At 37.3% G+C, this 18724-nt stretch overlaps 1 protein-coding gene across 1 annotated transcript in view; it reads left to right on the top strand.

The window, feature by feature from the left end:
- The window catches only part of rnd3a (Rho family GTPase 3a), a 40873-nt gene extending 32437 nt beyond the window's left edge, over window positions 1-8436 (top strand). Inside the window, exons 4-5 of the mRNA XM_020939039.2 lie at window positions 396-530; window positions 3832-8436. Coding sequence (XP_020794698.1) covers window positions 396-530; window positions 3832-4080 — 384 coding nt within the window. The 3' untranslated portion in view covers window positions 4081-8436. The remainder of the gene's footprint in view (window positions 1-395; window positions 531-3831) is intronic.
- Window positions 8437-18724: the final 10288 nt, after the last annotated feature.

Genomic DNA, 18724 nt, shown 5'->3' on the forward strand with positions numbered 1-18724 from the left:
CACGTAGTAGTAGTAGTAGTAGTAGTAGCAGCAGTAGCAGTAGTAGCAGTAGTAGTTATGAGTAGTTTATGTAGTATTGTATTGTCAGTAATAACAGTTGTAGTAGTAGTAGCAGTACTAGTCGTAATTAGTAGCAAGTTGTGAGTAGTTTATGTAGTAATTGTATTGTCAGTAATAATAAAAGTTGAAGTAATAGAGTAGTAGTAGTGTTAGTAGTAGTAGTAGCTGTAGTGGTTGTAGTTGTAGTGAAGTATACTATAATGAAAAGTACTGTGCTAAAAATATGCTCTAATTATACTGGCACTCTGACCCGTGTCTCAAAAGTACACAAAAAAATCCTCTTCACTTTGACTCCGAAATGTGACTCAAAATGTTGCTCGTGTTTGTGTCCACAGTGGAAGGGCGAGATCCAGGAGTTTTGTCCCAACACAAAGATGCTGTTGGTGGGCTGTAAGTCGGACCTGAGGACAGATCTGAGCACGCTGGTGGAGCTCTCCAACCACAGACAGACCCCCGTCTCCTACGACCAGGTAAATACTACACACACCCAACTGTACTATTAAGAACTAGAACAACACTGACTTTGGTTCAATATAAAATACAACAATACAAGAGTTCATTTGCAAAACCAGATATGTGTCATTTTAAAAAGTGATCGAAAGCTTGCAGTTTACTCTTTGTATAGAATTTTACTGTGATCAAATATTATCCCATCTGTCCTTGATAAAAATCCAGATGATAAGATTATACTCATTGATAATATCTGTAGAAAATGGTCACAAAAATAAAAAATATTATTATTTTTTAGCAGATTTTCAAAACTGATATTTCCTTTTTTTTTTTTGGCAGTTGAACTCTTCTTAATAATTTACCACCTGTACCTTTTTTTTTTTTTTTTTTTTTTTTTTTTTTGCAATATTTATTTTTTATTTATTTTATTTAATTTTTTTTTTTTTACAATATAAGATTTGAGATGTAGAAGGCTTTTATAGAAAATAAGAAGGAATTTATAACTTTATATTTTTCACTATAGATACTAGGGATGGGCATTCGATGAAATTTTCTTAATCGATCGTCGGAAGAATTAACGATCGATTATCGATTAATTATTACGTTTTTTATATTAAAATTATCATCATTATTATTACTGTCTGCACTACTAATCTGCATAAATAAATTCAACTTTACGACATATAAACCGTAACGACTCTAGAGCCACATCAGCCCGTTTGACATTATAATGTGTTTAATTCAGTTTTGCGCAACTCTCACAGAAACAAAACTTAAAACTGCATCACTAATTTGCATAAATTAAGCGAAGATAAAACTACAGCTCTTGTGTCGCTGATGCGATCAATTTCTGTCGGATTAAAAGACATTATTCAGTGGAATACAGGTTAGTGTGACCAGATTTGCGTTTGTCAAAAGCAGGACACCGTACGGGGGGAGGGAGGTGGGGACTCGTCATCGACATTGCGCGACTCTCACCTGGTAAAACTTTTTCCCACTGGACACCGAAACATATGTGCTGCTTTGTACACTGTGCACATGGACTCACACTTGTCCCGAACGCAATGGAAAGCGTGGAATTTCTTGTACAAGTCATCGTTAAATACACATTTGTGCTTCGGTACATTGCAGGCTGACCGAATGTTTGTGTTTTCTCGCTCTTTCTGAGTGCAGAGCTACATGTACAGACCCTGTTTGGTCACACTACGCACAGCAACCTACATTCGGTTTGTCGATTAAAATTAACCGATGAAATTCTTAATGATCAATTATCGATTAATCGATTAATCATGCCCATCCCTAATAGATACAAACTAATTATATAACTATTGCTCTTTGCTATTTATTTATTTTTAATATATTTTTAGGATAATTTTGCTTTAGTGTTATTTAGTTTCATAGTTATGTATAGTTTCAATCTTAAAATGTCTGACTTATGAATCTGGCATTTTAATCTCATTTTATTCCTACAGTTATAAAGAGTTTGTTTTTTCCTGTGTTTTTGCGTTATTTTCTTAGGGACATGTTTTGAAAACTCTGCAGGTTAATGAATAAAACATGCAGCTGTTGACTTAAACAAGTATTTTCATGTTGTTCCTTTTTAATTGGTCTCTTCTGACGTTGGGAACGCACAGTCTGAGCCTCCGGTTACAGGGCGGTTTGACATCATTTGTAAATAATTGTTGTTATTGTGTTTTGGATTAGGCTCTTTGATCAAACAGAACACTCCCCAAATCCTATTGTGCTAATCAGATTCTAATTTGGCAACATTTCCCCTTATACTAAATCATATTGATGTATACAAGTGCAGAAAACTGGGATAACCGGATTCCAACCTGGCAACCTCAATCCAATTCAGTTTAAGATCGTTTTTGTTGAGCTAGAAGTTTTTTGTATGTATTTGTGTTTGGTTTAGATTCATTGTATTGAGTTAAGGCGGGTTTAAACTGTCGATTTAAAGGTGCACTGCGTAACTTTTCTGGTGGACGGTCTATCACCTGCTTGTCTCCATGGAGATGTCACTGCGTTGTCTGGAATTCTTTTCATTTATTCATTACGGGTGTTTCTATTGCTCAAAAATACAATAATTCTCTCTGTGAATAGGGTCGCCCCACCACAGATCTGACCTGTAATGTAGCCTGTAGTTGTCTCGTTTGAGATAGACAGGTTCAATCTCTACCATGGACGAAGCAATAACACGTCCATGAAGACGAGCTGAGGACAGACCCTCCAGCAGAAAGGTTGCAGTGTACCTGAAAAAAAAAATCTATTTAGGATTTGGATTTAAAAAAAAAAAAGTTTCCTCTTCAATAAAAATTTTCTGCAAACTACAGAAAATGGTTCAAACTGAAAAGCTTGTATTCAGGGATCAGATTTAACCCTTTGGTCATTGGAAAAATCTTTTATGAAAGAGATAAAACAACATTTAACACAGGGATGTCAAAGTCTAATTCACAGAGGCCAAAATTAAAAACTGGGATTAAGTTGTGGGCCAAACTAAATATTTACTGAAAAATTTCAACATCAACAATTTGGGGGCTAAATTTGAGTCTGAGTTTGACTTGTCTGATTTAACATGTAGTTTTTTTTGTTTTTTGTTTTTATCAATTTCCTCCCAAACAAATAAATTTCATCTTCCAATTTGCGTAAGTGATTTGATCTATTTTTTACTCGGCCCTGTCAAATAGATATCTACACTTTGTATCAGAAACACCGGGCTGTGATCAGTGCAGTCCTGTGTGATGTCACATAGTACTTGAAATTGCATTGAGGTCACTGAAGGCAGCACGCTCAGTACTCACAATTTTTGACAGCTCACTTTTCACTGATTTTTGGACATGGTGTTGTAAATAAATGTATAAATAGTTTTTTTTTATTTATTTGCTAGAGACAGTGCATATTACTGATCATTACTGTTTATTTTGTACGATCATAAATGATAAACTTTTTTGCCTTCATTACTATTATTATTTTGTACGATCATAAACGAAAATTAAAAATCCTTAAATTTTCCCTTTTCATTACTGTTTATTTTGTACGATCATAAACTTTGTGCCTACTTTAACATTTTTATTAGTTAGTACGACCATAAACAAAATATATTCCTGCTTTTGAGCACCAGGTTCTCAAATATATTCATATACATATCCCTGTTTTTGTTTTTGAATTTTGTTGTAGCTTGCTCAAACAAATAAAATGAATGAAAAAAAAAAAAGAGTTAATTGTAGTGTAAGTATGACAGATTTTAGCAAAAAAAAACTCATTTCCTGTCGTTGTGACCTCTCTGACTGACTCGTGTTTGTGTTTTTGTTTGTGTTTCAGGGCTCAAACATGGCCAAGCAGATCTCGGCTCCGTACATCGAGTGCTCCTCCCAACAGTCTGAAAACAGCGTCAGGGACATTTTCCACGTGGCCACTTTGGCGTGCATCAACAAAAACCACAAGAACCACAAACGGAGCAAGGCCTCTCGATCCACCAAGAGGATCTCGCACATGCCCAGTAGACCCGACCTGGCTGCCGTGGCGACGGACCTGCGCAAGGATAAAGCCAAAAGCTGCTCGGTCATGTGACTCTCTAGACTCTCTCCGATTGGATGATGGACGCAGGAAGTTGCTCTTGTGTTGAATGCGTGCTTCCTGTGTATCCTTGGACCCTTTTTCCGGGTTGTAGTAAGCTTCTTAATAAAATAATTGTTACTGGAATACGCATGTCCCCGCGTCACGGACACGGTGGGAGATGGTTGAAGAGTCGGGAAGTGCGGCCTTTCCGGTTGGGATGTTGTCGTCAAGGAAACGAGCTAATCCTAGCGATGATGTCATGGAGGATGTTGTTAACGAGACGGATTGGGAACAAAAGCCAAAGTTGGGATTTCGTAAGTGGAAAGGAGGCTCCTGCGGGAAGAGGAGCGAGCTGGAAATGAGACTCGTGTTACAATTTGTCACTGTGGTTTGAAAATGGCTCCACTCGCTTCTTTTGAGTGGCGTTTGTTGGCCGTGTTTGTATGAACCTTTGTAGCGCTGCGTTCATGTGGGTTTCAGACAAGAGTACTTTAGGATTTCAAATAAAACTGGCTGCTAAAGGAATTATGTCAGATGCCCTCCCCTGCCTAAACAATGTATGCAGGTTTAGGAGAGACATAAGTAGCATCCAGTATTAATCAATATGAGCAAAAGTGTCTAAACCAGAACTAAACCAGGACTAAGATCTGATCTAAACCTGGGCTAAACCTGGACTAGGACCTGCGCTAAATCTGGACTAAATCTGGACTAAACCTGGACAATACCAGGACTAGGATTTGATCTAAACCTGGACTAAATCTGGACTAGGATCTGATCTAAACCTGGACAAAACCAGAACTACGATCTGATCTAAACCTGGGGTAAACCTGGACTAAATCTGGACAAAACCAGGACTAGGACCTGATCTAAACCTGGACTAAAGCTGGACAAAACCAGGACAAAACCCGGACTAGGATCTGATCTAAACCTGGACATAACCCGGACTAGGATCTGATCTAAACCTGGACTAAATCTGGACAAACCCTGGACAAAACCAGGACTAGGATCTGATCTAAAGCTAAACAATACTAGGACTAGGAGGTGATCTAAACCAGGTCTAGGATCTGATCTAAACCTGCATAAAACCAGGTCTAGGAAGTGATCTAAACTTGGACTAAACCAGGACTAAACCAGTACTAGGAGCTGATCTAAATCTGGATAAAATCGGGACTAAACCAGGACAAAACCAGGACTAGGAGCTGGTCTAAACCTGGACTAAATCTGGACTAAACCAATGCAAAACCACGACATATCCATGACTAGGAGCTGGTCTAAACCTGGACTAAACAAGGATTAAACCAGGATTAGGATCTGACATAAATCTGTCCTAAACTAAGAATACAATGTTATGTAAACCGGATCTAAACCAGGACTACTTGTGACGCCTTGTAGCTTTATTTCAGACAGTGGTACTTTCAAGTATTACAAATTAAAGTGACAATTTAAGACAATTGCAGCCTTCTTAAGCACTCAAAACAACATAATTTTTCCGGATTATCTGAGGACCCCATGAACGCAGCGTGTTGTCGGTATAATGTGAAGTCATTGGTGTAAGTGTAGCATTGCCTTTTCCGTTTTTGAGTTTTTAAAGCTAAATACTAGCCTTGTTTTCTACCCTGTTTTTCACCTCAGCCGCCGACGATGCTAAATCACTCTCCAAAGAAATTTAAAGGTCCACTGCGTAACTTTTCTGGTGGAGTTTTCACCATCTGCTTGTCTGTTTTGCCATGATTAATCCACAGTATAGAAATAAACACAATGGAGCCAGGTTAATCAGTCAGATCTATGGAGAAGCGAGCCTGCACATGGTAAAAATTCATGTTTTTAAGGTATTTTTGAGCTTTAAAACACCTGTAAATGACTAAATGTAAAGTAAAGCTGTTTAATGTCATACTGTGGAACGTTCTAGACAAAGAAATGGCACAAACTAGGGCTGCTCGATTATGGAAAAAATCATTATCGCGATTATTTTGGTCAATAATGAAATCACAATTATTCAAACAATTAGTTTTTAGTTACAAGATGCATTTATTCAGCATTTCCCTCTCAAAAAAACCCCACTTTGTTATTCATAATTTACGCAAAACTTTGAAATTGAAGACAAATCTAGGTTACAAATATGTATCTTAGAGCTGCAGAAAATGAATAAAATAAACTTTGACCATGAAATGAGGCATAGAAAAACATAAATGTATCCAAAATAAACTATATATCCAGCTGTTCTACAATCTCTGTATTTAAAAATGAAATAGATTTACTTATTTATATAAAAATAACCCTCCAAAAAAATCTAAATCGTGATAAAAATTCAATTAATCGCACAGCTTTAGCACAAACAAGCACCTTAGAAGTTACGCAGTGCATCTTTAACGATAGCAGCATCGTGACCGCTTTCTCCTCGTCTTGAGTTTGATTTAGGGCGAATAAAATAAAATAAAATTCAAGTTGGCTGCTGCTGGCGATCGGCTAATGTCCCTGCTTGAACCAAATTATAGCTATTATCTCTTCGCTGGACATAAAACAGATCAAATTGCTGACTATATCTTTTTTAAATAGGCCCCGTGGTGATTTTAAAAAGCTTTAGTCGAACATAAAAAAGGTTAAAGGTGCACTGTGTAACTTTGCTTTGTCTAGAATGTTCCATAGTATGACACTTTACATTTATTCAATTACAGCTGGTTTTAAAGCTCAAAAATACCTAGAAAAACAAACCAGATTTAATCCCGAACTGCGAAACATTCCAGACAAAGCACCAGCATCTCCAAGGAGAAAAGCGCTTGACGTGCCCTTCGCTTGAAAAGTTACGCAATTAACCTTATAAAGAGGAAGGATATCTCTCTAGAGTTATGAATCATCGTTTTCCTGATTGTAAAAGGCCTGCCAACAGATTTTTGGCTCCGAAACGTGTGTTGAAATCTCCTTGTTTGAACTAAGGCTTAAAACGGTTGACAAAGAGGAGTCTCCTTTTCCGGTGGATTTCTGTGGAATTTGCTGGCTAAACAAAACACGCTTGAATAACTGGAATACTTACGGAATTGAAAGTCGACAAAAAAATATGTCGCAAATGTTTTGTTTTGTTTTTCAGCAAGTTCTCTCAATGTTATGCTTTTTTTCTGTTATGTTATGTTATAATGTTTCCTCATCACAAACAGACCTGGAGTTGTGTTTTGTTTCATTCACACATTTTTAACACACAAATCCTGCTTTTTTAGGCTGATACACTCTGTTCCACCTTGTGATGTCATGTGGTAATAATACAGGAAGAGCTCCAGTGTGTTTTTAAACTTCACACACCTTCACTAGAATCATTTGGATGATTTCAGATCTAGAGTTGGGTATCTTTAAGAAGTTGCCGATACGATACATATCTTGATACATTGAGCTTTCGATTCAATACGATACATTTCAAAATGATTTGATACGGTTCAATAAAAATAAAGACTACTAAGAGTCTTTGTTGAACCACTTCTTGTGCAAAGTTAGTATGAAAAACACCCATTTTATTAATCAAAACAGTGAAAATGTCAAATGTGTCGCATAAACAACTTTCCCTCCTTTAAACAAGCAACAAAACTTGTAGCTCTGTAACAAAATAATTTAGTCAAATATACCAAAAATTACTCTTAGTGATATATCGATACAGCAGCCCATGATATTGATACTGTATGATCACATTAAACAATACGATATATCGATATTTCCATATTTTTGCACAGCCCTATTCAGATCTGGAATTGCCAGTCTCTACTAAACAAAAGTTATAAGTTAGTTGTTAACTTAAAAACTACCACTACATGACATCACAAGGTGGAACAGGGCATTTTGAGCTTTGGAGATGCAGACAGACTAATAATAAAGAGTAACTCAATGTGAAAATGAAACAAAACACAACTCCAGGTCTGTTTTTGAGGAGGTAACAACATGACTTAAAGCTCAAAAAGAATCAAATCTATAACCATCTGAAATTAACAATAAATATTTGAATTCTTTTATGAAAATAATTATGAAAATGACCAAATTCTAATCATCCACCAGAAAAGCCACTATCAGTATTAAGATTGCAACTCCAAAATGCCCTTCAAACAAAACCAAACTGTTATAAAACTGTCAAATTCTTCATATTATTTTCTTTCCTGACAGTCCAATTCAAAACATGTTCAAAAATCGAAATTACGATGCACTTTTGTTGTCTCTCCCCGTTCAGCCGTGTAAATGTCATTGGCGTCATGTTTGGCAGGTTACGCCCACATCTCTTCTTCTCCTGTCTGCTCCTGTCTGCTCCTGTCATTCTGAAATGTCTTTGTTGTCTCCATATTTATTGAGTCCTATGTTTTTGTCCCTTTAGAATAAAGACAAATTGATTCGAAATGGGCTGTGTCCTTCGTGATCTTTTTCTTCATGTGTTTTAGTTTAAATAACGTAAACTTTTCTCTAAAGGTTCTATATTAAATTTGATATTATAATAAATAAATAGGTTTTCATGCCTGCTTGAAGGCGCTGTATCTGATTTTTCTGTCTTAAAAACGAATTCCTCACTTAACCGTTCTATGTTAGAGAAAATTGACTCTTGAGAGCATTTAGCCATGTTGACAAAAGGAGAAAGAAATTCAATTTGCCAACTGGACAAAAGTTTATTTGGGTGGAAAGCTCATCTAAGCTGCTTCTTCAGTTCTGGACTCAGATATCATTTGTCTTCGATTTACAACTCCATCCTCAAACCTAAATCAAAACAAACAAAGAAAACAATAGGAATAGCCAGGTCAGGCCCAGAGGTGTGAAATTCATCAGACGGTTTCCATAAAGTGCAACTGTAAATGTATGTTATGCGCCACTAATGGGGCTAACTGGTCTATTAAGCTTTTCCCAAATCCCATAGGAAGAAGGACAATAACGTCTTTCCCCTTGATAAAATTCACCAAACATTCTCTTTGTTCCGGCTTTAAATCCTCGATCTCGGGAATCGTTTCCAACACAGAATGTATGGCTCTTCGCTGATTGGCTGGTGCCCGAATTCACACTTCCAGGTTTCTTACCGTCTAGTGTATTCTGATTCCTGAGAAATGGAATGAAATTGAGCGGAGGCAGTAGGTGGCAACAGACTGACTAGTGAAAGCATCCATTATGGTCCTGAATGATTATGCTGATATGACCCCACACTCAGTGCAAGATCAGCAAGCCTAGCTAACTAAAGGAAACTTTAAACAAGTAGATGTGTTAGTTTCAGAGTAGTTTCAGTGTAGTTAGCTCCTCCCTTCAGACAGATATAAGGAAGTGTCCACCAGCATTTTGACCAGAACTGAAGAAGCAGCTTGGATGAACTGCGAAACGTAATTGACCCAAATAAACTTTTGTCCAGCTGACAAATTGAATTTTTCTTTTTGCCATGGATTCTACCTGGACGACTGAGGGATTTTACACACATTTAGCTATGTTATAATGTTGTTTCCAGAGGTGTAACGATATCCAACAGTAATAACAATATAAGTCTCACAATACGATTTTGTCACGGTATGACCCTCACGGTACGATATTTATTGCGATACCTTGGGAAAGCTCACGATATGGTGGGGAGTGTTACGGCCCCAGGCCTTAGTTCCAATTTGTTCTGTGTGTTCTAAATAAGTCTGACACACCTGGATTCCTGCTGCAGGAGCCCTTGGTGAGGCAGGACGACGCCCACCTCACCTGCAGCCACCTCCCTCTATTTAAGGAGATGACCAGCACCTGTTCAGGGCTGCTGGCCTTGGTGGCCAGTCTGCCATTTTGTTTTGTGTGTGTGTAGTTTAGTTTAGTTCTGTTTTGTGCCTTTTTTAAATTTGGTCACTCGATTCTGTTTGTGGGTTTATGTGGTTTAATTTGGGGAACTTGTGTTTTAGTTTAGTGTGTGTCCCTAAGTTTTACCACTCGTTTTATTGTAAGCCTGCGTGACCCCTTTTCTGGCACAGAACTCTGTTTATTCTGTTGTTCTGTTTCTTAGTTTAGGTTGCTTTCTGTATATTTTAGTCTGTTTTGTTAATTTACCTTTACATTCCTGTTAATTAAACATTATTTAATTTATTCCATTTTACATCTTGGTTTTATTTTTGTTACTTCCCTCCACCCCAAACGAGCTGGGTCATAACAGGGAGGCTCACGATTAGGGATGTAACAATATCCAAATCTCTCTGTGCGATATTTTCATGATATACATCTCACGGTACAATATTTATTACATTATTAGATATTTTTTGGAGGCTAACAAAACTTTTAATATGTGACTTTTTCCTCTTAAAATGCTTTGACAAGACTTAATCCGAAGAACTAAGACTTAAAAGTGCTTAGAACTGTTATTTCTTCTTGTAGTCTACACTGAACTGCAGCAAAGGATCATGGGCTGTGTAGTTCTCTGGGTTATTGTTACATCCCTTGTTGTTACCTCCTCAAAAATATACCTGGAGTTAACCCTTTATTATAATAACCCTTTATTTTATTTATTATTAGTCTCAAAATGCTGTGATGTCATGAAGTAGTTTTCAAGTTAATTTAGTACCTTTTTTACTTTTAGTTCAGTACAGATTGTCAATTCCAGGGGCTGAAATCATCCAAATGATTTTAGTGAAGGTGTATGGAGTTTAAAAACACAGTGGAGATCAGACAATAGTGTAATATGGGCCCTTTAAGTAAATCTGTATAGTCCTGTCCTGCATTTTAGACTTTAGACTCTGATCTACAAAAATATTATAAAAGTAAAAGAATGGTGTCAAAAACATTTCTAAAAAGTACATTTCTTCAAAACTTTTGCCTTCCAAACTCAACAATAAATTGAAGTATTTCTGACAGTGGACACCTTTGGGAACAGAGCACATAATACTCGGAAAGCTCTTATTGGCAGGAAGTGGTCCCCGGGGCACATCCATATTCGGTTTTAACACAGACACATGCTCGGATACATTAGTCATCATGTTTTCCAACGGCTCTGGAGTGCATGAAAGGTGACACCGCGAATATGTGGTGGCCATTTTGAATTTCTACGCACAAAACACACACACAGATGTCGTGAGTTTGTTGACTTTGGGAAATGGGATACGGCCCGGGCTCGACCAAGTTAGATTTGTTTGAACAGCTTGTGTACAGAGACAACAGCGGTCGAAAAGTGGAATTAAAAGTCGCGCAATAAATATTCTTTCAATATAATTATTATCATGACACTTTTCTTTTATTATTGATACACGATGACGTCACGCTGGGGAGCACGGCATGTATGTCTATGACGGAATGTTAAGCAATTATCAAGGTAGATTAACACTATATCATCAAACACTGCCAAGTTTTAAGATTTTCTGGCCCCTATTTTGTTTCATTCACACATGTTTAACACAGAAATCCTGCACATTTAGGCTGAGCTCTCAAACTGAAAACACTCTGTTCCACCTTGTGATGTCATGTCGTGATAGAGGAAGTGCTCCACTGTGTTTTTTTTTTAAACTCCATACACCTTCACTAGAATCACTTGGATGATTTCAGCCCTGGAATTGTCAATCTCTACTGAACTAAAAGTAAAAGTAGCTGTTTGTAAACTACAGCTTCATGACATCACAAGGTGGAACAGAGCATTTTGAGTTTTGGAAATGTAGACAGACTAATAATAAAGGACTGACAGGTGGATTTGTGCAGCGTTAGCAGTGCTGCGCTCGCTGTATTGAACCATTGTGATGAAGAGGGAGCTGAGCCGAAAGCTAAAGCTCAGGATTTACCGCTCAGTTTACTTTCCTTCTCTCACCTATGGTCATGAGCTTTGGGTAATGACCGAAAGAACAAGATCGAGAATACAAGCGGTCGAAATTTATTTCCTCTGCAGAGTGGTTGGGCGCTCCCTTAGAGATTAGCTGATTAGGTTAGGTTAGGTTGCTTTATTTGTACCCGTAGGTAAATTTGTTTAGCAAATTTGATAGGCAGGTCCCATATTTCACATTTCATTCATCTACATTATGCACAACAAACACGTATAAAAACACAATTACAAAATAAAATGTTACAGTGCAGAATGGCTTTGTTCCATAAACAATTAATTAAATTCATCCCTCACACTTGACTCAAAATCACAATAAACATTAAATACATATAAAAAACACACGGATTTCCCAAGACAACAGACTAACATTGATAGATAATAATAAGAGGAGTTCAGTCCCACAGGAGGAACTTAGAGTAGAGCCGCTGCTCCTCCCTGCTCAAACTGCTGCCCCCGTGACCTGCCCCTGGATAAAGCGAAAGAAAATGGATGGACGTATGTGTGAATGAAACAAAACACAACTCCATGTATGTTTTTGATGAGGTAACAACTAGGGATGTAACAATAACCGAAATATTGTGATATCGTATCGTCAAAAGTCTCACAATAATATCGTGGGCTGTCACAATATATCAAATTACAAGTTTCTTTGCTTAAATGAATGGTTTTACAGTAGTAATAGCTTGTAAACATCGGGAACTACATATCCCATGATTCATTTTAGTGCAGACAACATGAAGAAATATGTTTTTTACTTGAATTTTTGGGATTATGACGGTAATAATTCACACCAAAATCTTGTCAAGGTATTTTAAAAGCAAAAAAAGTGTCCCTGTTCAAAATATCGCAATAAATATCGTTCCGTGTGATGCATATCGTGATAATATCGTACCGAGAAAATTAAATATCGTTACATCCGTAGTCACAGCATTACAACGCAATATAAGTCCTTTAAAATAAATGTATCTCTATTACATTTAGCAAACCCACCTGCGTTATTACAATTTCCCAGGTGTCGCCCTTATATGGTCACACCACTTCCTGTAATCCAGCTCATTATAGTCTTATATCTATTGTCGCTATAGTTCCCCTTTCATCCAAAGCCTTATTTAACAGTGCATTCAGGTATTTCCAATGCAAATCTCCCCAAACAACAGTAGCGCTCCCGTCTTTTCCACAGCGCACAATACCTCCTTTGTTACAAACCAAACGCATGTTAAACACACCGGCTTTGGCTGCGCTTTAAATGGAGGTAACCTGATCTGATGGCTCCGAGGTCTAGACATATTTCCCAGTTGGAAAATTTTGGGTGTGGTCCGGAGCTTTTATAAACGCTGCTGGGAATCTGTGGGTTTATGTTTCATACCAGGGGTTTCAAGGTTTGGAAAATACAGGATTGTGATGTTAAGTGCACCGCAAAAATCAATGACTTGTAACGGATAGAAGAGTAAGAGTCATTTGTAAGTTATTAGTGCTCATTTTGATACACAAGCATATAAAGTTAAGGTTTTAGTTTAACTTTTTCTTTCATTTCAGGCTTGAATTTTACAAAATATTTTAGATTCATTCACATTTAAACACAGTGTCCTTAGACTGCTGCTTACTGCATGGTAAATTTCTGAAATAGACAATGCAAGACCAGAGTCCTTACACTGTGAATAGAAAATGTTACAGTATACTTGTCTATCTCCATGGAGACAAGCAGGTTACGGCGCCAAGTTACAGGTCAGATCTGCGGAGAGGCAAGAGCACAAAGAACTCAGCTTAAATATGCAGGGTTTGTGTCTCAAACATGTGTGAATGAAACAAAACGCAACTCCACAACATTAGAACATACAGTAGATCAGAAAATATATATATATATAAATAATAATATGGGCCCTTTAAAGTGACATATTGCATCTTTAACAATTTATTTTTGTGCTTCTTGGCTGACTTTTTTTTGCATCTCAATCTGTGGGCTTCAGAATGATGGAAAAACTAGGGTCATTGTCATAGCAATTAACAATTTAACAGTGCATTGTGTAGCTTTTCTGGTGTAAAGTCCATCAACTGCTTGTTTCTATGGATATGTAATTATTGGTGTACTTTACATTTATTCAATTACAGGTGGTTTTATCCTCCTAAGGCCCAAGAGTTTTTTTTTTTACATGTGCATTTTTTATTTCTCTTTGCTATTTGGGATTATTGGAACCTAATTATAATAAAAACTAAGTATCAGATTTTGATATTGTGTACTTTTGGAGAAAATTGATGTCCACATATGTGGACTCTTGGTCCAAATCTCCATAAAACACAAGAAAGTCCCCTTTGAGTAATGGAAAGAAAATCTCTTTATTTTCACCTTAAACACAGCAGTTTTTTTTTTTCCCTGACTGATTTTGCATGTATTAGAAACACATACATAACATTAGAGCATTCTGCAATCATTGCCATCAAATCTCTGTCTAGTTCTGACCATAGTCTCGTGGGGTCCCGTCATGTCTGTCTAGATCAGTTTTGTCCTGATGCTCTGCAATGTTTGGGGTCAATGGAGTTGCCTTCCAGCTAATTCCACGTCCTGCACAACCAGATTTAGGATAAAATATATGTATTTTTATATTTATTTATGTATTTATTTATGAATGAATTTATTTATTTAGTTATAAAAATATATGTATCGTGTAAATAATACTAAATTAAATTAATGATAGTAAATACGTAAAATAATACTAAAAGACTGTAAAGCACTTTCTGTTACATTTTGTATGAAAAGTGTTTTATAAATAAAGTTTGATTTGATTTGATAATACCATACTGTGAAACATTCCAGACAAACCAATAAGGCCTCCATGGAGAAAAACAACTTACTCAATGCACCAAATGGGAAAAAAAGGAAGCTAAAACCCAAAACAAAACTCTTACTAACTTGGACAAAATGGTGAAGTATGCTAACTGTACGCTAAAGTTAAACGGTGCATGCTAGCCCTGTGTGCGCCGCGTAGCATGCAGCCTGTTTAGCCTCCGTTAGCGTGCCCATATTTCACGCTATGACTTCATCTGATCCGTGGGGTATTTCCCTGTCAGCGGTGGTAGAACAGGGGGCTGCCGAGCGAAGAAAAACACTGGGGTGAAAGATGGCCTTGGTTTTAACGTTTATTTATTCTGGACCACAATGTGAAAGTCCGCGGACGGGGAGCGCGCAGGGACAAACTCCGTAAAAGTCTTTATGGGAGCTTAAATGTAAATAAATGAAGTCATAGAAAAGCAGTGAAAGACTTGGGGTCAAATCTAATCTGGGCCATGTTTTGGCAAAAATAAACATTGTTAGCGTTGAAAGAAAGGTTAGTCTCCATGGAGATGCCTTTACTTGGGCTGGAATGTTTCACAGTATGGCATTAAACTTAACTTGGGCATAGGTCAGGTCTGTGGAGAGGCGGGCCCACTCACAAAACAAATAAATGTTTTCCAAGATTTATTTTATCATTATTATTAACTGTAATTGAACAAATGCAAGACTGACTGAATGTTTAATGCCCTATCATGCAAGGAAAAGCACAGCGTTTCCATAGAGATAAGCAGCTATAGTGAACATCCCACTAAAAAGTTACATAGTGCACGTATAAATTGAAATATGTGAGCAAATCTAGTGTTGTAGTAAAGACTGCACTAATAGAGACCAAGACCAGTGTGAGACCACAGGGTCCCAAGACCAAGGTCTCTGAGGGCCGAGACCAAGACAAGACCAAGGTTTTTAAGGCCAAGAATGAGACAAGACTGAGACCATGGCTCATTGAGATCAAATTGAGACCATGTTTGTAATTTTACAGTTATTTTGGGACATAAAATATGAATGTTTCTATCTTCATTTTATCATTCGTCAAATGTCAAACCTCAAGACAGAGACAAGACCGAGTTCAAACACAGTTGAGTCCAAGACAAGACCAAGACCGCTACTACGTACTACGACGATAAGCAAATCAATACATGGCCATAAAAATACTGGATAAGCCTATTTATCTATTTTGCTTATTGGGGTTAACTTTTTACAAAACCATTTAAAGGTTATACAGAAGATTTTCCAAGGAAAGAGAAATAGCAACAGTTTTTCCTTTTTCAAATGCTGCGCATGTGTGACACCGGTCCCCTCCTTCACAGCTTCCTAAGTAGAAACGCGTCCTCCCGCCTTCTCCTTACTCTAGAAATCACACTTGTTTACAGCTGCTGCGCAGTCAGAATTGCTGAATAAATTGCTGTTGAAGTTACCTGTCTAGAAGTAATTCAGTCTTTAAACCTTTCGTCTGCTCCAGTGCAGGCCATCGCTGGAAGGAATCTCCAAGAATCACCTTAGTTTGGCTTTGCTCCTTTTTCCCTTCTCTTCTTCTCTCATCGACCTCAAAAACGGACTTTATTTTGCAACTAACTGGTCGTGGATTTTTGTCGAGTTTGAAAAAGACGCTAAGAACCGCTGCGTTGGTTGAGTAAACATCGTCAATTCGTCAGAGACGAACGTAAACCACATAATCCCAGTGCGCCGGCAAATGAGTTGCGCTAAAAACATAGGGAGTTTGATTGACAACCTAATAGCCAATAGAAAATGAGGTAGCGTCATTATCTATTGGATAATGTTCAGATGGCCTCGCCACATCCACAGTTGATGGATTTTCATTCGTCTTCTTTTTGGATCATCATAATTATAAGACTGCTGCATCTCTATAATGCTATTTTGAACTTTCACTGACAATTTGAAACAGAAAAAAAAATCCTCCATACAACCTTTTAAGTTATTTCTGTACTGCAGCAATTTTACAGAACATTTATTAAAAATAGATAGATTAAGGCTTCAGATCTATGTATTGAACGTTCGGTCAACCTCCAAGCTACTCAACTCAACCATGATGAAAAATTAAAACCATTTCCATCGCGATTAACAAATTAAAACTAAATATTTTATCTTTTGAGTGGAAAAAAGTCTTCAAAATGTTGCAGTATTGAAGCTGGTACATTCTGCCACAGCTCTATTTTCAAACTGGATTAGTTCGGTGCAGCCTCCTGACCTACAAACTGACACTGTGTCTTCTGTTCACATGTGTTTGATTAAATTACATGTACGAGCTGTAAAAGTGACCGCATCATGTAAGTCCAATTCAGTCTCACTAACCCTATTGGCTCTACTAACTCCATTTATTTTAATTTTTTATTCTTTATCACATAAAAGCAAGTGATGGGAAGAATTAGATACAGAATTTTGAATACCTAAATTAAGCTGTATTTTATTACGTACATGGTCCAACAATCAGAGAATTGAACAGTTTTACATCAAGCTGCATTGAAATTAAAGAGTAAAAGCACAATATAAGCTTCAGAACAGCTGTATATTCCTTTCAGTGTTTATTCTCTATTTATTTATGGCCGATCAATGAAAGAAAAATTACACATGCACCACCACAAGAGAAGTGTTTTAGATTTTTCTCTCTAATTATGTGCAGTTTGAAGTCGATATTGTATGATGAAGTACAGCCATATATTCTTTTGATTTTAGAAAAGTAAGTGTATTCTGATTACCACCAAATGAAAGAGAGAGAGAGAGATACTTTACTAATCTCGAGAGAAATTTAAGTTTTCCTGCTGCAAACTGGGCGTCTCAGTCCCTTTGTGTCTCAATCAAAGATCTCAGTGCAGTTTTTTTTTTTTTTTACTTTTTATTTGTGCTTTTTCAAAATTTTTACAAATTTTAAAAGAACAAACAGTCTGTGGGTTCTACAAAAAAAAATCAAAATAAAATACCTTAAAGTGAGCATTGTAAATAGACAATTTGGACCATCGCTTTTCAAATTTAGCAGCTTTCAGTCTCAGATAATAGGTTATTTTTTCCATTCCATAAATTTCCTCCATTATATCTGTTCATTGCTGTAGTTTTAAAGGTCATCCTTCAGCCAATTCCGTTATTACTTTCTTACTAGCCAAGAGCATCACTTTAAATAAATAGAAGTCCTCCGTTCAAATGTTGTTTTCGTGCAACAAGCCCAAGTACATAACACGTGGGTCACTCAGTGCAGTTTAACAGGACGACTGGTCAGGGAGGGTCAGCAGATCTGTGGAGAGGAAAAGCCCTCTGGACAAAAGTGTCTCTCCTCTGAGTCCTGCAGCATCACAGCAGCAGTGAACACAACAGAAAAGGCTTCGCTCTTACTCCGCTCGTGTTTAATTTTTTGATGATGGATCGAAGTGTTTCTTCTGGAAGATGTGCCACATTTGCTGCCACATATGGTGTAAAAAGCTAATCTGATTCATCAGTCAGTTTCACTTCTTAGAAACCGTCTGATCTCGCAGGGTTAGGATTCGTTCGCTCGACGGAAGGCGGGTACGTTTTATCATTTAACCAATCGCTGCTATTTGGTAGTCATGTATGCAATCCTAACTGGTATATTAAGCTTTTCCCAAATCCCGTAGGTAGAAGAGCAATAACGTCTTGAAATCCCAAACATTCTCTTTGTTCCGGCTTTAAATCCTCGATCTCGGGAATCGTTGACAACACTGAATATATCGCTCTTTGCTGATTGGATGCTGCCCGAACTTGCACTTTCAGAGTATTCCATATGTGAACTGTTTATTGTAGTTTCAGTCCTGATCTAGTCGCTGGAGAGAAATTAAATTGAGCAGAGGCACCAGGTGACTAGTAAAAAGCCTCTAGCACCTCAGTATCCATAGCTAGTTCCTTAGGTAGCCTCTTTCACAGTCTCCGTTTATAAGAGAAAAATAAACAGTTCATTTCCCACAATCCACCAGTCCCTTGTGTTCATTTCCTCAAAGTATTTCCTCTGAAGGTCACATTTGCTGCCACACGTGTAAAACATCTGTAGCATCTCATCTGTACACAGTTCAACAGTCCTTTACTTGTGTCCT

This window comes from Boleophthalmus pectinirostris, unplaced genomic scaffold, assembly GCF_026225935.1.
Source record: "Boleophthalmus pectinirostris isolate CB_2022bp ecotype Guang Dong unplaced genomic scaffold, ASM2622593v1 HiC_scaffold_11, whole genome shotgun sequence".
Lineage (NCBI taxonomy): Eukaryota > Metazoa > Chordata > Actinopteri > Gobiiformes > Gobiidae > Boleophthalmus > Boleophthalmus pectinirostris.